The sequence below is a fragment of the Amaranthus tricolor genome, chromosome 3, assembly GCF_026212465.1.
Source record: "Amaranthus tricolor cultivar Red isolate AtriRed21 chromosome 3, ASM2621246v1, whole genome shotgun sequence".
Taxonomy (NCBI): Eukaryota; Viridiplantae; Streptophyta; class Magnoliopsida; order Caryophyllales; family Amaranthaceae; genus Amaranthus; species Amaranthus tricolor.
The window spans coordinates 22,722,687-22,744,535 of record NC_080049.1 but is presented as its reverse complement, the minus strand read 5'-3'; the positions used below and the strand labels follow the sequence as shown (position 1 = coordinate 22,744,535).

Here is a 21,849-nt window from a genome sequence, read left to right as displayed (position 1 = left end):
GCTTTGCAACAACTTCAGCATTTTAGAAGCTTTGAAAACAACTAGTTAGCCTTTTTATGCTTCGTCTTGCCAACTCCATCCTTCTTAAACATTTTTTCCTTCGAATCCTACGAACTTCCTTCTTAACTTCAGCTTAGATATTTTGCTCATCAGTGATGAACATCTCATGTAACTCAGCAAGAGTCTTCTCCAATCCATTCCTATGAATTTTGAATCCACTTTAAAGTGAATGTAGTATGATGTTAGTGGCCAACTCTTAACCATAGAAAAAGTCCAATCCAAGCTTTCCATATTTTCAAAAATGACCAATCGCCTTGATAATATATTCTCCCAATAGCTTCCCCATCTCTAACTCACACTCAAGAATAGAAAAACTTTACCTTTCAGTTTATCCTTCTCAAGAATTGTATGTAATAAGTTGCGAAGTGTAACATATATTGTTGTTTTTACTAGAAAATTTTCTACAATGTATAAATATGCAAAATTTAATGTGCTAATTAATTGTACATATATTTTCCCTTTTTAATCCGTGTTTTAAATAAGACCCTTTTACGGTCATTTTATATGTTTATACTAGCTTTACGTCTTTCTTAAAATTTGGTACTCCAAAATGTATTGCAGGTAAATACACTGAAAAGGATGAAAAATTAGAATTAATGGAACCACCGGAGAAGTTAAGAAGATTGCCAAGTGAAATGAGAGCGAAGAAATGAAAATCTAAAGGAAACAAGCCGATGCTCAGTCGATTATGCCCACAAGACTCAGAACACATATTTGACAATTTGAGTCTTATGATAAAATGACTTAGAATAAGTATTTATAAATGTTTACAATGAAAATGAAATGATTTAATTAGATCTCAAGCAAAGCTAATTTGTATGCAACAACAATGGTAGAACTAAACAGAATATCATTGAATATGGCGTTAAATTCGCTTGAACTACCAGTTCAAGCGAACATTAAGATGTGTTCATTCAAATCTGTCCAAAATTCGGAATTTGCACGCTTTTATCCCATCTTGCAATAACATCAAAAACATCAATTTTCCTCATCATAAAGCACCTTTAAACTGAGTTATGAGTCACCACATCCAACAGTTGTGCTACACACCCATTTTTATTCACTCTTCTTTATTTTTTGTACTCACACCCATTTTGATTCTTTTTTTTTTTAGTGCTCTATACTTAGAAAGTAAATAAAATATTAAATTAAATTTGGAGTTGAGATCCTCTTTATTACTTAAAATGTAATAGAGAGTTCATTTAGGTATAATTGCTTAATGGAGTTTTAATAATTGGGGATTTTAACATTTTATTTTTTATTCTAAAATAGGTGTTAAAATCGTGGGTAATAGAGAAAAGTAATAGAGAGGATCCTAAAACCTATACTATATCCCACTTTACACAAAAACAAAAACAGTCCCTAAAATTAGCCATGATTTATTTAATGTATATGATACCATGGTAAGCCAATTGTTGTTACTTGTTACCTGTAGTTACAAATTTATTAGGAGTCCTAAGACTTCTTCCTCAGTCACATTATACGTGTTTTATATGAGTCTGTATGTAATTTAATGTATTATTTTAATTATGTATATATTAAACTATGCATATCTAAAAAGTTAATATAACGAAAATATATAATTAAACAATTCAATAAAATCTCGTTCAATTATATTTTTTCTAACACATTAGTCACATTATATAAAATAAACTTAAACGATAATATCTAATATGAATACAATCGAAGAAATATATATGGGATGTGGACCATCAATCATGAACAGTTGAGCACCATGACATCTTATGCACCCATGTTTCCGCAACTGCAGGGGGAACGTGTATCGTGTAGAAGTAGTAGCTCTCATTATCACTAGGCGCAATACACACGTCTTGTAATTGTTTAAACTTTTATCTAATTGACGTTTCTTTGGTTCTTTCCAAAAAAATTTTTTACAATTTACAATATAAATTTAAAATTTTAATATTTTTAAATATAAATAATAAAAAAAATATAAAAAATACATGATAAAAAAGCATACATTAAGATGATTCTAACGAGATCTCACATGGATATATTTTATCTTCTAAATATATTTTAAACTTTTTAATTCACGTGTTTCGTTCATGGCTTTTTGGTTAGTTTTTTAATTGATTTTTGATTTTTGTCTTATTGATTGGTCAAACAGCCAAAAAAGTACTCACTCTATCCATCTCAATTTGCATATTTTTTTATTTTAGTATGTCTCACTCATAATGCACCCTTTCTCTTTTTAGCAATGGTCCCACATTCTTTCTTTAAATCTCATCCAAAATCTTATTATCTCTTTTCATTTTTAACCATTTATTTCTATCATCCATATGTTTTATGTCTTATTTTCCAATTCAATTTCACTTTCCACTAAATTTAACTCAAAATGATTTGGATGCATTCATATAGGGACGGAAGGAGTATTTGGAAAATAGCTTAGCTGAAAAGTTGGCTTTTAAGCCAAAATAAAAAGGCTACTCCAGTTAGTTTTTTGTTGGCTTTTGACTTGTTGATCCACTTTTTTCCTAATAAACAGCCAGCAACTAATATTTAAATTTATCAAACATCTCAATAAATAGCTAACCTTTTCAGCTAGCTTAAAAGTCAACAAAAACAACCAACATCTTCAACTGGTTAAACAAGCCAATTAAAAAAATCAGCATCCAACAGCCAACAACCAATTAACCAACCCTCTATAACTCTTAACAACTATGAATTTATTTATCATACTTACTAAAAAAATTACTCTTTCAAAAATATGTAAACAAAAGACATTAGTAAAAATTCACTTGCAAAAGTAGAAAAGTAAATATTAACCTTTATCTTTATAGTAATTTGAAGAAAGGAAAATGATTGATTATATGAAATAGTTATTCATCAAAATGGATTACAAACCACTCCATCTTTTTTTGTAAGGAACTACTCCATCTTTTATATGCATTTGAAAAGGATAGATTAATTATATCGTTTGTAAAGGATAGATTAAGTATATTCTTGTTGAAAAATGTTTACAAATTATCACAAATCATGCAAACAAACAATAACAATAATATCATAGTCTTAATCCTAAAACATCGAGACTTACTACATAAATCAATATATCAGTCTTAACAGGCATCCACAAAGATTCTTCTTCTCCATTCATTCCACTTTTGTACCATCACAATTTGAAAGTCTCTATCTTTAATATTCTTTTCCACTCATGTCCTCCAAGTCACATTCGATTTTTCTTTTCCTTCTTTTAAGTCTTCAAAGCTCCAATTTCCTATATTCCTTCTTTTTTTTTAATTCTCTATCTTTGCACATGCAAAAATATCTTAAACGATTATCTTTCATCTTTTTCTCAATATTTGCAACTCCTAATTCTTTTCTTGTATTTTCACTTTGAATTTTACCTTTCAAGGTATGTCCAGTCATACATCGAAGCATCCTCATTTCCGCTTCTCCCATCTTCCTACTATGATTCTTTCTAAAAGCACAACATTTTGATTCATATAGTAGAGCATGTCCAACTGCCATTTGATAAAATTTGTCATGATTAGCTTTAAGAGCACACCTCGATCACATAATATTCTAGTAGCCACTCTTCATTTTTGTCATCCATATTTAATTCAATTGGCCACATCTTGTAGGATATCACCACTACTCTGAAATATGGACCCAAGGCAAGGTAATTAAAAATCTATGTTTGGAGATATTTCTTTCTCATTTAGCTTTATAATGCCTCTTATCATCTCGTTTGTGCTAAAGTTACACTCTTTTTACTCGGTCTTACTTTGAATCAATTGCAACCTTATTGCTACTCTGACCTTTATTTCTATCGTTCTAACTTTAGCATGTACCCCTTCTTTGGTCTAATCTACTAAAATAATGTCTTTAACAAACAATATCCACAAAAACACTTTCCTTATATCAATTGTGTTATCTCATTTAGTATCACCGTATGACGGTATATGTCCAATTAAAGTTGTGTTATGTTCATTTAGAGTTTACTTATCATGACATATTTAACTTTAGAGTTCGCATTATCCAAGGAAAAGTTGAACATTCATCGTTCAAACTTTAAACAAGCTATAATATCCATTAACTACAATCAAGAATTGACTACTAATCAATTAGTCTATAAATAATAGCTAATAAAATTAAATGTGAAAAGTAATGTAAAAACAACAATGCAAAACATTAATTTCAAATATTAAATTAGATTATATAAAGCAATTGATTAATTTGAGATGATAATAATAAATATCTTGAGCTTGTAATCTCCACTAAACTAAATTGGTTAACTTAAGACCCAAACAATATAATTCAAGACCAACGTAAAGTTTGTTTGTACTTTTATGTAGGTCTAAGCAATATTACTCCTTGGTCTGAAATTACCATTGAAATTAACATATTATTCAGTTGATTGTCACTTTCACAAGCATAATTAGAGATGAAATGCATAACTTGTTTTTTTTAATAATACAATCTATTTCTGAGATAAAAATTAGCAAGCACATAATAACTTTAATCAAAGTTAATTAAAAATTAACAAAACTACAATTGTTGTATATGAGATTTGACAATTCTGAATATCCTCTTCCACATCGCTGTTTGACACAACCTTTTATGAGAGAATCTTTCGATCTGTTGTAGTCTTGAGATAGAATTGAATTTGATGTAGTTAATGGTAATTGTAATTTTGGTGTCTGCTGCATTATCGCATTAATCTCTACCAACAAATCAATTACAAATCAAACTTCATAACTCCAAACTCTCACGAAGAGAGAGATCAAAACTCAATATCTGGGTATAATCGACCCAATGAATGGGTTTCTCTCATATAGGGAGACAACAAATATTTATTCTAATGATATTCAAAAAGCTTAAAATGGACAAAATTAAGAGTTTACCATCAACCAAAAGATTAATGATAACCCCAAATCAACTATGAGAATTATGATTTTTTTAGAGAGAGAAAAGAGAAAAGGAGAGGGAGGCGGTTGGTTTTAGAATAAACAAATACATATATTTGAGATATTGAAAAATATGCATAACTTGTTTAGTATTCCCTTCGTTACTAAATGATGTTTTTTATTTGTCATTTTACGTTATACTATTTATTTCTCTTTAAAAAGTCATTCAATTTATATCACAAATTATGTACTATATAATTATCTTTTTTTAATCTAATTTAAAATTTTTTAAATGCTTATGATCCCCACATATTTTTTACTAATCTTATTTTTTTATATTGTTTTATGGTACACCTATATTTTTCACAATCTTTATTTAATGTATTTTTGATAATTGTTGTCCCCAAATTTTTACTACTAATTTTATTTTAATATTTTTAAAATATTTATGGTCTCTACTTTTTCTCCTGTAACTTTATTATTTAATAAAATAATTTATTTATCACAAATTCTTGTGAGAGATGGTCACTTTGAAAGATTGTTTTTAATTTAGTTAGTCTATTATCATTTTTTAGTTTAATTAAATTTTAATGAATTGGGCTCGAGAGATTTCTCTCTGAGAGGCGATTTCTCAAGAGGCTAGCTGTTTATTTACTATCGATTGTATAAAATATACTCCCTCCTATTCACCAGAAGGGTCTCATTTACTTTTTGGACACTATTCATCTCTTATAATTTATATTTTATTATTAATTTATAAGTTAAAATATAGACAAGTGAAATCTTGTTTGATTCATCTCCATGCAAGAACTATTCATATCAACTTTTCATAATTTTTATTTATACACGGTTACTTATCGCGAACAGGAGGGATTACAATATATTTTATTTTTCGTGAACATTATATTCCGCGTTGTGGGAATAATGGAAGCCTCCGAGCAATTCGTTCAGAATTGCTAACGAATTGCAAAGAAATTCCCCCCTCTGTTTTTCCCACCAAATTTCGGATCACCTCTCACTCTCCTTCATTCTGTTGTTCCTCCCCGATTCTCCCCCAAACCAGCAAAATCAGAAGCTACCCAGAAACCACATTGACGCCTATTTTCTTCATTTTCATTTCATATTAGTTATTACTCATCATCATAAGTTTCCCCTTCACTCTCTAAAAGCACATTTTTCTCTTTTTAAGGATGAAAAAATAAAGTTATTCTTTAATCTTGCATCTTCGTAGAAAGTTCCTCAACTTTAGTGTAATGGAATATAAAAGTAGCGTGTGCTTCAGAAGATAAGGTCAATCTTAACCCATTATTTAAAATAATATATTATTGGTCTATAAATTGAGAATAATATATCGTCATTAATTGAGTTTGAAAAGAGAAAGAGATGGAGAGTTATTTGAATGAGAATTTTGAAGTGAAACCAAAAGGATCATCGGAGGAAGTGCTGGAGAATTGGAGGAAATTATGTGGTTTTGTCAAGAATCCAAAACGACGATTTCGATTTACAGCAAATTTATCCAAACGCTACGAGGCTGCTGCTATGCGTCGTACCAATCAGGTTTTTATTTACTTTTTTTTTATTGGTGGGTCATCAATTATTCATGTTCATAAATTATAATAATAATTCATTCCTCCGGAACATGAATCCATGATGGTGTTTTTCTGTTTCTCCACTTTCTAATATAAGAAATGTTAATGGTAGAAGAGGGGACATCACGTCATCACTAAACTTTTTTGAAGTCTTAAGGATTTTTGATTTCACGGTTGAGTAGCCAAATAGAAATTACAACAAAAAAAAAATATACATCATGTTTGAACAACATCATTTGGTTAATATGAGAATTTTATGGTCAAGAAATGTAGAAAATGGTGCTCTTGGAACTTGGTATGTGTATGTGGATAAGATGAAAATACTATATAATACTCCCTCCTATTTAGCTTATGTGTTCCATTTGTCAAATCACCTTAATTGTCCCATTTTTATTTTTGATATGGGTTTTTGACTTTTATGCCAGTAACTTTATTTTATTTTCTATTATACCCTCCATTATCCATACTAATTTTCCTCCCTTACATTAAAAAATCCATAATACCACTCTCTTTCCTACCCTTAGGGTCCCACTTTTGACTCTCCTTAAAATCCGTAAAAAGTCAAATGAGACTCCTAAGGTGAATAGGAGGGACTATTATCCTACTTCTCTCATCTAGAATTTGTTTTTTAATATGTGAATTTTAATCCAACTATTATGTAGCAAATTTAATGAAAAAATAAGTATGAAAAAATAGTAAATTTACAAGAGTGCTCAGAGTAATTAGATTATGTATGGTAATCAGACCTGTTTAAAACAGACTCAATAATCTGATACTCGACCTTGTAATTGAACCTGACTTTAAAATGAATATTAAATTATATAAAAATAATATAGACGCAAAATTTAATTTTAAACAGATTCGAAATAATTGACCTAAAATCACCCGATGGTCCAAATGAATACATTGGTAATACAATGAGTACATTTAATGGTAATATAAACCATGGGAGTTTTGGAATCACAAGTTCATATCAAAATTAAATTTGTTTTTCACAGCTTGATCAAGGAGAATTAAACAAAGTAGTATACATGAACATCAATTACTTTACCTTTTATCCAATTAGGTCAGTTCAAACTATTTAAAATAATTATTGCTTCTTGTACAGGTGGGAAGTCAGTTTTCATTGCTTTTTTTAATGATTTTTTACTAATAGATGTTTTATATGGACGTGTCTGACGGTGAGTGTTGAGACGGTCTCATACAAGACAGGGTGATAAATACTTCTATGTAATAAGATCACTTTTACTTACTACTCCCTTCAACTCTCATTAATTGTCAAATTTAATTTTTCACTATATCCAATGCACTAATCCAATCATAAATATCTTTAATTGTGCATAATTAAAAATTATAAAAATATGATATTAACATTTAACGAATTAAACAAAATTCCATTTTACTATATATTGACATCTAGATTAAAAATAAAATACAAGTTACATTTGCTCTGAATTGGAGGGAGTATATTAGAACACATAAGTAAATTTGAACATAAGGTAAGGAAACGGAAAGTCATACTGATGGAAATAATATCAACCAAAACCAACTTTGGTAGTTTCTTGTGCTATATCATGGAAGTAAATGGGGCAAAGGGCAATCTAAAGTTCAAAAATATAATGAAATTGGATGAATAATTGCTAATTGTTTCTTTGTTGAGGTTTGATAACTATTAAGGTCAAATGTCAATGATATTAATCAAAGTCAACTAATTTTATTTTTCACATTACAGGAGACGTTGAGGATTGCCGTTCTAGTCTCCAAAGCTGCATATCAGTTTATACAAGGTAAATACATGTAAATCTTTTACTCTGTATTATCTTATTATTAGAAGGCTTCAAGTAAGCTTTGAGACGGATGGCTTTAATTTTGTGATTATAGGTGTATCACCAAGTGATTATGTACTCCCTGAAGAAGTGAAAGCAGCAGGTTATGGTATTTGTGCTGATGAATTGAGTTGTGTTGTCGAAGGCCACGACTTAAAGAAGGTAAAGTCCCATGGGGGAGTAACAGGCATTGCAGATAAACTTCACACATCGACTGAAAATGGGCTCACTACAACCGACCCAACTGCCCTTTCTCGAAGACAAGACATTTTTGGGATCAACAAGTTTGCTGAGGCTCAGCTTCGAAGTTTCTGGATTTTTGTATGGGAAGCTCTTCAGGACATGACATTGATGATTCTCGGTGTTTGTGCTTTTGTTTCTCTGATTGTTGGCGTTGCTACCGAAGGATGGCCCAAGGGAGCCCATGATGGGCTTGGGATTGTTGCTTCTATCTTGCTTGTTGTATTTGTTACTGCAACGAGTGATTATCGGCAGTCATTGCAGTTCAGGGATCTCGACAAAGAAAAGAAGAAGATCGCTATTCAAGTCACTAGGAACGGATTTAGGCAGAAAATGTCCATATATGACTTACTTCCTGGTGATATTGTGCACTTGTCGATAGGAGATCAAGTCCCAGCTGATGGTCTTTTTGTGTCAGGATTCTCAGTGTTGATCGATGAATCGAGTTTAACAGGCGAAAGTGAACCTGTTATGGTGAATGAGGAAAACCCATTTCTTCTCTCGGGTACGAAAGTCCAAGATGGATCATGCAAGATGATAATCACAACTGTTGGGATGAGGACACAATGGGGAAAATTGATGGCAACTCTTAGTGAAGGAGGGGATGATGAGACCCCATTACAGGTCAAACTCAATGGAGTTGCTAGCATTATCGGCAAAATTGGACTTTTCTTCGCTGTTGTGACTTTTGCGGTGCTTGTGAATGGCCTGATTACCCGTAAATGGAGAGAAGGCTCCCATTGGTATTGGGGCGGAGATGAAGCTTTGGCATTGTTGGAGTACTTTGCAATTGCCGTTACCATTGTTGTGGTGGCTGTTCCTGAGGGGTTGCCATTGGCTGTGACTTTGAGTCTTGCATTTGCCATGAAGCAGATGATGAACGACAAGGCCTTGGTCCGTAACTTGGCTGCTTGTGAGACCATGGGATCATCTACTACAATCTGCAGTGATAAAACCGGGACTCTAACTACTAATCGGATGACTGTGGTGAAATCCTGCATTGGCTTGAATGTCAAGGAGATAAGTAAAGAATGTAGCTTGCGTAATGAGTTGCCCGATTCTACCTTGAAGCTTCTGATGCAGTCCATATTTAATAACACGGGAGGTGAAGTTGTGGCCAATAAAAAAGGGAAGCATGAAATATTAGGAACCCCAACCGAGACTGCGCTCTTAGAATTTGCGTTGTCGGTTCTGGGAGGCGATTTTCAAGCTGAAAGGCAAGCTTCTAAGCTTATCAAAGTTGAGCCATTCAACTCTACGAAGAAGAGAATGGGTGTAATATTAGAACTTCCTAATGGTGGAGGTATAAGGGCCCACACCAAAGGTGCTTCCGAGATAGTCTTAGCTACCTGTGATAAGGTGATCAACGCAAAAGGAGAGGTCGTTCCCCTGGATGCAGAACTTTTGGAGCATCTTAAAGATACAATCGATGCATTTGCTAGTGAATCTCTCCGAACCTTGTGTCTTGGTTATATGGAACTTGAGAACGAGTTTTCTCCAAATGACCCTATGCCTGCTCATGGGTATACATGTATAGGAATCGTGGGGATCAAAGATCCTGTTCGACCTGGAGTGAAGGAATCAGTTGCAATGTGTCGTGCAGCAGGGATAACTGTAAGGATGGTTACAGGAGATAACATTAATACAGCCAAGGCTATTGCTAGGGAATGTGGTATTCTTACTGATGATGGTATTGCGATTGAAGGTCCAGTTTTTCGAGAGAAGACCCAGGAAGAATTAGAGAAAATTATTCCAAAAATTCAGGTTATGGCACGATCTTCTCCCTTAGATAAACATACACTTGTGAAGCAGTTAAGGACAACATTTAATGAAGTTGTGGCAGTTACCGGAGATGGTACAAATGATGCCCCGGCTCTTCATGAAGCCGACATTGGACTTGCAATGGGCATTGCTGGTACTGAGGTATGATTTATGAAGGTGTACGTAATGTTGTCTTCTTTATATCATTTGCTTACATACTGTGGCATTAATATTCTCTAAATTTTTCAGGTGGCTAAAGAAAGTGCTGATGTTATCATTCTAGATGACAACTTTTCTACCATTGTTACGGTTGCTAAATGGGGACGTTCAGTTTACATAAACATTCAAAAGTTTGTGCAATTTCAGCTCACTGTTAATGTTGTCGCGTTACTTGTCAACTTCTTTTCGGCCTGTTGGACAGGTACACTTCTTCAATCAGATAGAATTAGCAAAAATATGTACTGACCCTTAGAGATCTGACCGAAACTGACATGAAATTCTGGAATGGAGTGTTGAACCCAAAAAAGAAATCGTCTTACTGGCCATGCTAAATTAGCACTAATGTTAACCACCCCAGGTGATACATGGGGGTGTTAGGCAAAATAGCTTATTGAGCTTTTTTAGCTTATTTTGATACAAGTAGAGGGTTGGATGGTCAAACTAGCTAATACTAATGTTTGTTAAATTAGCTGGTTGTCTGTCGAAATAACTAATTGATATGAATAGGCTGTTTTTGAACAAGCTGCTCATAGCAGCAGGTTAGCAGCTTGTTCAAAATCAGTTGGTGAAACCAGTTAATAAAATCAGCTGGTCAAATCAGTTACTGTAATCGGCTATCAGCTGTTTGCCAAACACCCCGTTAAATTCTGTACAAATTGAACTGTGCTGATTTCATCGACATTTAACTCTGCGATACTGGCTTATTTTAGGAAGTGCTCCGCTCACTGCTGTTCAGCTTTTATGGGTTAACATGATTATGGATACGTTGGGAGCTTTAGCATTGGCTACTGAGCCTCCTAATGATGAGCTGATGAAGAGAACACCAGTTGGGAGGCAAGGGAATTTCATCAGCAATGTCATGTGGAGAAATATTCTAGGCCAATCCTTCTACCAGTTTATGATTATTTGGTTCCTCCAAGCAAATGGAAAATCTTTGTTTCAACTTCAAGGTTCAGAGGGTGATTTGACCTTGAATACTCTAATCTTTAACTCATTCGTTTTTTGTCAGGTAAATTACGGTTTCTGTACATTCAAGGAGATAAAGAAAACATTTTATATCCCTTCAATTGTCTCATTCCTTCGTTTGTTGACTCGGTTACGTGTATGTATGTTTCCTAAAAACTCGTTCAATATTTCTTGCAGATTTTCAATGAAATAAGCTCTCGAGACATGGAGGAGATAGACGTACTGACGGGCATATTAGACAACTATGTTTTTGTTGCCGTCATCAGTGTCACGCTTGTCTTTCAAATTATAATCGTTGAATATTTGGGTACATTTGCAAACACCACTCCTCTCAGTTTCATGCAGTGGTTTGTTAGTGTCTTCATTGGATTCTTAGGCATGCCAATTGCTGCCGGATTAAAGAAAATACCAGTTTGAGACCGTTCAACCAGAAAGTGCAGTTTGTATATCTTACGTCCAGAAGGGTGCTCGAAGCAGTAGCAGTCCGATGCGCCTTGTTATTGTAAAGTTTGCGACTGACTTAACCAAATAACTGGTAGCTTTCAAGCGAAAGCTTGACATATCTGCACCAGGAATTGGGGATAACTTTGTTTCTTTGATTGTTGTGATATATAATTCATGTCTTGGCAATCTATGCAGTTTTGAATGCCAAAATTTAGGAAAGTAGAATGTCAGTTTAGAAATATCCCATGTAATATGCAAATTAATTAGGAAGGTCTACATGTACACCATCATGATTTTTTTTGTTAGTTGGATATTGAGATGTTTCAATTTAGAAACATCCATTGTAATTTGCAGATTATATATGAATCATGAATGATAATTGCTTCCATGGATGGTACCATTCAGAGGTGTTCATTCAGGTCATCGGGTCTTTTTCGGGCCAAGTTCGATTCGGTTATAGGTCGGGTAAATATCGAGTCATCGAGTGTGTTATGAACATCTCTAGTACCATCTAGTGTAACGTTGAAACAAAGACTCGTCGAATCCTTGAGATAGAGTTACGGAGGGTGTTGGTCCCGCAAATTTACATGCTTACAGATTAGCTACGAAATGCTTCACATTAAGGCTGGTATTTACAAATTTGAAGTTACGGAGAATTTGTTCAATCTTATGACGAAATATATGAAAAAGAGCCTTGCAGTGTGCACAGGACAGACCAGATATTGTATCACAACATGGATGCGGCCTGATTTGAATAATCCCAGACCGGATCAAGCAACGCTTTGATACCGAGAAGTTCTTGCAATGCTTCATCGCTTTCTGCTTCCTCAATGCAGCGTTCAACTTGTGCGTAAAGCTCTTGTAAATAAGTCACAGACATATCAAGGTCGTCCAACAGTATGTTCTCCTGATTCAACAACTTTGTACAAAGACAGTGTAGAAGTCCCGAGACAAGGCCAAAGTCCTTCTTCTGCAAACCAGTCGAAGCGCCAATGAGAAACATTAGCCCAACAATGTCTAATACCTCATGATTAATACAAAATAGCTGAAACATCATTCCTATTAGCTTGCTAAATGCTGGGAATTTCTCGTGCACTACAGCTTTATCATCCTCCTCGCCATCTGATCCAAAGTGTTTCATTTCATAATGCTCGATGCTCGCTAAAATTGAAAGCCACGGATGAATATGCATTTCACCATCACTAGACAAGTAGAAAGAGATACTTTCTTCAAATGACGGTTTTGAGATGCAGTTAGAACCGAGTCCCAGAATCACATCTGGCAACCATTGCTTTGCTATGGTGACCATGCGTGTTGCATAACCAGAACCTAAGTATAACTCAATTGAGACGACAAGATCAAGCAGATGATTGGCTACTGCATAAGCTTCTTGGGGAGCAGGAGAACCTTCATTGGCTTTTGTGAGAACTAAATTAAGCAACTTGGCCGCGTAAGTGAAAGAACTCTTTAAGCACAAATGAAGTTCTTTCAGTTGTTCATTCAGGAACTTTAACTCATCGTGAAAACACCTTTTCAAGATGGAAATCATGTTCTGCAAAAAGGCAGATGTAAAATTTAATGCCCTTGGTCTATTGCAAATAAGGCCTATTGCTGCAACGTCAACAATGAACTTCAGAAGCACAGTACAATTCTTCACGGAATTCATAATTCTTCTTCGGTATGAAAAGGGAGATCCTACAAAATCCAAGCAGTTCAATAAAGAATATGCCAATGCCAATGCCTTATTCCCAACAATGAAAACACTATAAAATGAAAGACTATAAGAAGGTTTAAATAGAAGAGAACATCATGCTCTTTCAGTCAAATAAGTGCTGTTTGATAGTGTAAAATGGCAGTCACTATGAAGGAACTATAGTTAAATGTGGAATGTGAAAAGTTTCTGCACAACATTCAAAATGCTCATACTAAAAGACTTGATAACAAGCAATTAACATTGAATGGATCACCATGAAGATAATGCTTATATAAAAATAGTACGACTCCAGAACAAGCAATCAAAGTTGACATAGATCACCATGAAAATAAAACCCAGAATGTTTACCAAGATCCCTGTTACTCTGTTTTAAGTCTGTAAAGCAGTTTTGAAAATATACTTCAATACCAAAAGCATGATAATTGCATATAGTATTGTTGTCTTCACAACATAAATATGTCATCGTAGCCGACTCGATCTTTTGGGATGAAGGCTTTGCCATTGTTGTTGGTGACAATATGAGTGTTCTGTGATACAAAAGATTTCCCTATTTAAAAAGTCTACTATATGGGAAAAAACTTCCCCCATTCCCATAATGTAACTTGTTTGTGAGTTGTTGCAAAGTTGAATCTCATTATATAATGGTGCATGAATTTTCACGGTCACAACACCACATTGACCGTGACATAACGTGTAACGCCCGGTATTTAACTATTACAATGATATTTCAACGTTACAATGTTATCAGTCTCCACGTTAAAATTGCATTAATACCCATTAACTTTTTCTAGAGATTAATGCTCAATAACTTTTATTATTAAGATCACTTAAATTGTAATTACTCAAAATTTTAGTAATCAAATAAAATAATTAACGAATAAGTTACCTAATTATACACAAAAAGTACCTCATATAGTGTAGTATTGCAGTTGTAATAGCTATGGGCATATTTGTAATTCAACAATAAAAACGCAATTATAAGTTCAAAACGCCGCTTCTGTGAATTTTTTTCCAAAAATTCGCATAGCATTGGCCGCAATTTGCGTTATTATGTTATTATAGTGTTTTTCGTGACACCACGACCGTTTCCACAAACGCATCCGCAACCGCAGTTTTTTTTCTATAAGTGCTTATCCTAAGGTCTTTAGAGGAAATTGGACTGAAACACTAGTACAAGTCCTAAGACGGTTTTCTATCTTTGGATGGCTATTCACAAGAGACTTCTAACCTATTATAGACTGAGGAAGTGGGGGACTAACTGCCCTTATCTTTGCCCCTTGTGCTCAACTCAATCTATGACAATAGATCACATTCTGCATTGCTGTGCTGTTACAAGACAAAATCCGCCCCTAACTTGATCAGGTTTTCACAGAACCTTGCTGATTCTTTTGACAATCAGGTGTGTGCTATGATCAGTCATTGCAGAAGAATCCTAAGTCAGTGCTCTTGGTAAAACATTGGACCGAGTTTTTGTATGCAGTTAGGTGTAGGAGGAACTCTCTAGCTGCTGCTGCTGTCTGTCTGTCCCATTCAGAATGAGATCAACCTAATTCACTTTCGAGTTGCAGCTAGAACCAACCACATGGAGAAGTCTTGGCTACTTGATCATCCTATGCAATTTTGTTGCTTTTTGTTAGGTTTTATGTTAATTTGATGTAATTCCTCTTGGTTGTTGGGTTTTGTTTCTTAGGGCCTTAAGTATTTGGCACAACGGAGGACTACCTCTATACTCATGCTTTTGATAAAATATAAACACCTTTTATTGCAAAAGAAAAAAAAAAAAAGAAAAAAGAAAAAGAGAGAGAAGTTTCAAGTATAAATAGCACAAAAATCTAACTTCCTTAATGGATAATTTTGCAATTATCTGAAAAGTATAAATAGCACATTTGTGAAAACTACCTAATACATTTATGTTTTTGGAAAAATTACCAAATAACAACTTTCTAGTTTGACAAAACAACCAAACATAGCAACTTTGGCTTTTCTAGCTCTAGCGTATATTCTTCCGAATCTCTCCTTCATTTCTCAAGGGTGTGTATTCCTCAACTTAAAAAAATAAGTTTTGGTCAAGTCCGACCAGAACTTTAGTTCATTAAAGATAAGTTCCAACAAATTTACAAATATAAGCTAAGTTCAACACAACAATGCTAGAGCTTTGATCCCAATTAATTAGAGTTACTACATCTACCAAAATATCAATTACAATGGTCATCCACATGGATTCTAAGCTAAGATCAACAAAAAAAAAGTGAAGTTCAACAATAATTTATGTTCAACAAAAACAAACTCAAGTGAACATACCCTAAATGGCACATTTGCTCTAAGGATCTAATGGCCTCCCTTTTTTTTCCTCCCCAACTCCACTTGTCATCCATTCCAACTTCTAGTTTTGGATTACAGGAAAAAGAGGGAGCTAATTTCTCCATCTTTCTCAATCGTTAACCCCTTTGAATTTCTCCCGGTACCCCTCTCATTTATCGATGGAAGGAGAATTTGATTTTGTCTAGCTTATCATTTAATCGTGCCATTACAAAACTTTGGTCACTCAATAGTCTACAAAATAGGAAACATTGCAAATTAATCATGTTCATGTTGCTTACCATCATCATCATCAGAAGCAGCATCTCTGTGTGAGTTCACATGCTTTTGCCTGTGAAACTGGACAGCCATGTTATCGCAAAACTTACATCCTGATGACATTGATTCAAATTTTGCCAAACCTCCAGCTTTAAAAACTTTCTCTGTACAGTTGAGCAGAAGATCCAATGTCTCGTCCACAAGTGTTTGCTGGAATGGAATGGCAAGATATTGACAATCAGTTTTATCATATAAGAAATTACACTTTCCCCAAAATTAAATGGAGTAGGTGGAACTTGATCTTTAATATAAGATGCTACATTAAAAGTGAATTGATCAAGCATTCACGAAGATTGCTATAAAATCCAGCCTTTCTAGCACAAATTTGATTTAGTATTAAGTTGTGACCAAATATTATTGATACCAAGAAGTTACATGAGCAAGGACCTCTTTTAAAAATGATAAAAAGCAATTTGTAACTATTTTAGCCCTACAAGCATCTAAGAATAAAGGTTATAGTATGAAAAAACATACATTTATACGAGAAAAATTATTCAAGGAAAGTGTGATTATATTTCAATGTTAAGAATTACTTGCCTCCTCTGCCATTCCTTGAACAATATTCCCCCCATTACGATGGTTAAGAATGTCTTTAATATTCATATTCTGAAGGGTCATGTGCAGGGAAAGCGCCATGAACGCATCAACTACGGATGCATCCATCAAGTTAGAACACATGCTATGATCAATGCTTATTTCAGATATGACCTTCAAAGCAGCAACCATTACTTGTAAGTGCTTGGATTCAAACATAGCTTTCCGGCTGACATCCGATGCTAAAAGATCTTTTATTTGCCATGCAATTCCTACAGAAATTTGGTAACTGTTTTTAAATGCTAATAGTCCTTTTCCATCGACACATTTTCTTTTTCCTGATTCTCTAGTGAGTCTGCTTTTCTTCCTCTTCGCAGATGGTGTTATCTCCCTGGGTATTTCAATACCGAAGCAGTCATTACACTTGATAGCAGTATCATGTAGGAGCCTTGATAGAGCCTCTAGCATATGATCAAACCAATTGCAAGACACAACCAACTTATGTGCAGAACGTACTTCAGCTTGCTTTTGCTCATTTTCAGACAAACCACGACAATTTGAGACTACAGCTAAACATTCTTCAAGTAGTTCAGTTGCTCCAGTAGAAGAAACGAAAGAAACAATTTCAAACAAAGAGGAATGATCATTCCCACGAATGGCAGCAGCCAACAAACCCTTTAGTTTTTCACCTGAAAATAGTTCCTTAAGGGCTTCTCTACAAGATGACTTGGTTACTAGGTTCCTGCATAGGTGACTTAAAGCAGCAAAAAATCCCTTCATATGGTCATCATCAAGTTTATCAGATGAGAAAAGTATGTTAATAAGAACTCTAGCAAGTTCCATAAGAGACTTTGAAGATGCACCTTCTTGTGCAATAAACTCACAAAACCTAGCACCAGCAATTGGAGACCTTTTTATTAAAGTAATTATGCGCATACATGCTTCTGCAACATTCACTTTTGTCGGAAAGTATGATGGTAAGAGAAGTCGCACAATCCTTTGAGCAACAGGTGGTTGATCATTTGCAAGAGTAGCAAGTAAAACATCTAAGTCTACCACCTAAAATTCGAAACAGAACAGCTGTAGTCAACCAGTAAGAAGTAAGCAAAAGAGAAACAAATGCAGGCATGCAGCATGAGATGTTGTATCTAACTTAGCTATTTTACCTTATTAAACTGGAACCCTCGAACGTCCATAATGAGTAGGAGGAGATCAGCCATAGCAATTCGTACAGAGAGAAGTGAATCCTTAATCATGTTCCGCAATCTTGGCAAAACAACTTTCATAATTTCGTGAGCTTGAGGATTTCCCATGATATACATCACGCCATTCAGTGTGGATAATCTAACTTCATTGGATATGTCATGAGACGTATCATCAAAAATTATAGTTATTAATTTTGTGATAGTTGAAGAAGGAATGATTTCCCAAAACAAACGAAGGATACGGCAACAACCTTCTACCGCGACTACCCTCACATCTGGACAATCATCTTTAAGTGATTTTTCCAGCAAGAAAATTTGTTTTTCAAGCAATGAGTCCTTGGCGTCTTTTGTAGAATCTGGATCTTCAAGGGGGAACATGTCCAAGAGTAAGTGAAGTGCATTTTGTCGAACATTTGAATTTGCAACCTGCGTTGGGTAGTAAAGAGCATAATGAGTAATATCATTTAAAACAAAAGCAGCTATTTAATGATTTATGTTAGGCGTCTGCTAATAAAGCCAAGTTAATAACATTCTTCTCTTCATAGCATAGACATGTTTTAGCCCATGTTTTGGAGGTATATTCCACAATGTCTTTATATTTTCAACATCATAGGTTGGTGGCAACTGAAGAGTTTCTTTCAACTCAAAATTATTAACTTTTTTAAAAGCATATCTACAGAATTACCCAATTTCTTCGCAAAAACAACACCTTTTGGAACCAATAATTCTTTGTAAAGAAAAATGACACTCACAACAAATCATGACACAAAAGTCATATTATTATCAAAAATATTGTAAACCAAACAAGAGAACTCGTCCTAAGACTAGTCTAGTAGGTGAGAAAGTCTATTTGATCTATTAAAAAGGCCCAAGGTCTTTGTCTGTCACGGCCACGTTGGTCATTGACACACCGCTTGCTAAACCCAAGCCATCACTCTGAATTGGCTCTATTACTAATTGTCCACATTCTCATCACTACAACCATGGAAATTTCAAAACCTTTTGATTTGGTGGCAACAAATCCTCCAAAATTCACATGGTGACAATACTACCATAGGTCTTCAATTAACTAGCATTAGAAAAATCATATTTTTCGACTATGAAGGCATCCTTCTCTTGTCCACATTCTCATTACTACAATTACGAAAGCGCCTCACTCCCCCCCTCCCAAACTGAAGCTTCAACTAAAGTAAGAAGTTAAATAACTCTGGGATTCTACTCGGATAGTTGAGGACTTGGGGTTGAGAAATTGCTAAAAGGTGAAAGAATTAAGTTAACAAAAATTAGCTAGATTAATTTAAAATATAGCAATACATAGCCATATAATTAATCTCAACACTATGGGAACACAAAAACTCGCAACAAAAAGAAAATAAATATATAAAACTAAGAAAAGAATGCTACCTTGTAGAACTTCCCTTCTTTAGTTAGTAATGGTCATGTAAATTCGAAAGACGCAATTTTCACGGAATCACCAAAGGTCTCTTATCTAGAATAACATCTTGGAATTCCAAATCAAACACAACAAAACAAGAAAACAAGTATCTGACAAATGGCATTATGGAAAGAGAAATGTCAATCAAAACCAAACATGTTATGGAAAGTCATCACTCTTAATATCCAGACTGCTAGTAGCAAATGTACTATGCCAAATGTGATATAAACAAGCATTATAATAGTATCAATCAATATCACAGCATATGCAAATAAGCTCATCATCAAATAAGCCACCAAATCACAGAACGTTCTTGACAATTGTTGGATCATTCTCAGTCTATCCAGTCATTTAACCAAAACAAGGGAAATTCAGATACCTACCCATAAACCAATATAATTTTCACAAAGATAACAACCTTTTTATACATACTTATACTAATACTAAAATACTAAATTAGAATGCAAGTAGGTAATTGTTAAGGGAGTAGAATCCAAAATACCTGCAGATACCGGAAAATGACCGGTTCAGCGAAGCCAAAAAGGATCTTCTCCACACCCTCAGTAGTCCTCTGATTAATAAAACCTCCCAAGACCCTCCTAATAGAAGCTGCAAATGATCTAGAACTAGCAAAAGTTGCACCTTCAATCAACCCTTGCAAAAACCCATCTTCAATTTCTTTCCTAAGATCACCATTTACACTTTTCCACCCCCTAAACAAAATCTCCCCATAAGCTTCCAACATGGACTTCCTCCCAAAAGGAATTTGGGATTTAATAATTTCCAATACCTCTTTTAATAGCTGATGACTCAAACCAAACAAAAAGGCAATGAACCGCATTCCGTCCTCGGTTTTCAAGTATAAAGGCGTAATGACACATCGAAGTAACAACAATTTCAGATCCTCTATACTCTCATCCTCGAAATCAAACAACAAAAAAGCTTCCCTTAAAATGTAAACCCTATGAATATCAACCTTTTTCCGCAATGTTAACGACCTTGAAACAAGAAATGGCAAAAACTGAGAAATTAATAATTCTCTCCCAACAAGCTCGTCTTTCCACCAAAGCTCACACAAATTCGAAATTTCAGATAAAAGGATGTTATCGGACTCGAAAAGGATCAAATTGTCATGCAATTCTCTAACAGACGGGAATAAATCGTCAGGAAAGAAAGCTTTTTTGGGTGAATTAATACAAACTAAGGCAATGTAAGCATAGATTTGAAGATCGTGAAGGTGGGTTGTTTGTTGAGAATTACCTACGACGGGGGTTTGTGAACTAGGAGAAGATCTTCGAGGTTTTTTAGAAGGGGGTGAAGGTGGCGTTCTAGGGTTTGAAGGATTTTTGAAAATAGTGATGGAACGAGAAATGGAGGAGTGAAGAGCAAGTGGAAGAGAAGTAGAGATTTCAGAAGAAGGTTTAATGGTGTGAATTAGGGTTTTGAGAGAAGTTTTTGCAGATTTTAGAGAAAGTTTAATGGCGGATTCTAGGAATAAATCTGCAGAGGTATGCAGAGATGAACGAAGCCTTTTTTCCATTTTCGGTAAGGGATGAGTGAGAGAACTTTGGAGAGGAGTAAATTTGAATTAGTGAAGACTCAAGTATGGCGCTCTTTTTTTTTTTTTTTAAGGAGCACCCAACAAAAATAGATTAATTAATCCCAAAAAAAATTTGATATTCATGATAAAAAAAAATATTCCGTTTTCTTAATGTTTCCAAATGTTTGTATATGACTAAAAAAATTTGGACTTTGTTATACATAGCCCTAGGGGCTATGTATAAAAATTAACAAATTCTTATAATAAATGTACATAGACTAATTTCAATAGAATTTTTGACAAGTTTATTAATAGATCAACAAATTACTCATTAAATTAGCCTTGTAAAATAATTAATCTTTGACAAGTTCACCACAAAATTAAAGTAATAAATTGCTCTTATATTGAAAAAAAAAATTACTCATGATTTATATGGGGAATATAAAAGAATCTTATTAGCATTAATGGTTATATGTAGCCCTTAGGGCTACATATAACATTTGCCAAAAAATTTTATATTTATCGAATTTAAATTTTAAGACTTAAAAAGTCAAATCTAACACTTAAAATTTCTACTCCAAGTCTCAATCTTTTTCTTTTAGAGGCTTGATTTAATTTTTAAGCTATCAACTTCAACCCCTACAAAATTCATTTCACCACTTAAAATGCCGCTTTTTACTCTTATAAGTTAAAACCCCTATTCGAACCCTTAATTTTATTTTGGGTTTTTCTCACTTATACCCACGTACTTTTAAAAATTCTCAGCTGTACCCAATAAATTTACCAATTCTCAATTGTACCCAATAATTAG

At 34.1% G+C, this 21,849-nt stretch overlaps 2 protein-coding genes across 2 annotated transcripts; one reads left to right on the top strand and one right to left on the bottom strand.

The window, feature by feature from the left end:
- Positions 1-5,817: 5,817 nt before the first annotated feature.
- LOC130807700 (calcium-transporting ATPase 2, plasma membrane-type-like) lies at positions 5,818-12,496 on the top strand. The gene is made up of 6 exons (XM_057673016.1): positions 5,818-6,485; positions 8,250-8,304; positions 8,399-10,506; positions 10,594-10,765; positions 11,274-11,572; positions 11,707-12,496. Exons 1-6 carry the CDS (start codon positions 6,312-6,314, stop codon positions 11,944-11,946), a joined length of 3,048 nt encoding a protein of 1,015 aa, XP_057528999.1. The 5' UTR covers positions 5,818-6,311; the 3' UTR covers positions 11,947-12,496.
- On the bottom strand, positions 12,493-21,102 carry LOC130807699 (uncharacterized). The gene is made up of 5 exons (XM_057673015.1): positions 20,001-21,102; positions 18,025-18,489; positions 16,862-17,917; positions 16,288-16,474; positions 12,493-13,668 (listed from the first exon to the last, which is right to left on the bottom strand). Exons 1-5 carry the CDS (start codon positions 21,036-21,038, stop codon positions 12,701-12,703), a joined length of 3,714 nt encoding a protein of 1,237 aa, XP_057528998.1. The 5' UTR covers positions 21,039-21,102; the 3' UTR covers positions 12,493-12,700.
- Positions 21,103-21,849: the final 747 nt, after the last annotated feature.

What these genes read in the sequence shown, in the direction of transcription:
- LOC130807700 (XM_057673016.1), top strand. Translation starts at nt 6,312, where the DNA reads ATGGAGAGTTATTTGAATGAGAATTTTGAAGTGAAACCAAAAGGATCA. An exon ending in CTATGCGTCGTACCAATCAG is followed by an intron (nt 6,486 to 8,249) that starts GTTTTTATTTAC and finishes TTCACATTACAG; the next exon opens with GAGACGTTGAGGATTGCCGT. An exon ending in TGGGCATTGCTGGTACTGAG is followed by an intron (nt 10,507 to 10,593) that starts GTATGATTTATG and finishes TAAATTTTTCAG; the next exon opens with GTGGCTAAAGAAAGTGCTGA.
- LOC130807699 (XM_057673015.1), bottom strand. Translation starts at nt 21,038, where the DNA reads ATGGAAAAAAGGCTTCGTTCATCTCTGCATACCTCTGCAGATTTATTC. An exon ending in GAGGGTTCCAGTTTAATAAG is followed by an intron (nt 17,918 to 18,024) that starts GTAAAATAGCTA and finishes TTCGAATTTTAG; the next exon opens with GTGGTAGACTTAGATGTTTT. An exon ending in TGCTTCTGATGATGATGATG is followed by an intron (nt 13,669 to 16,287) that starts GTAAGCAACATG and finishes TGGATTTTGTAG; the next exon opens with GATCTCCCTTTTCATACCGA.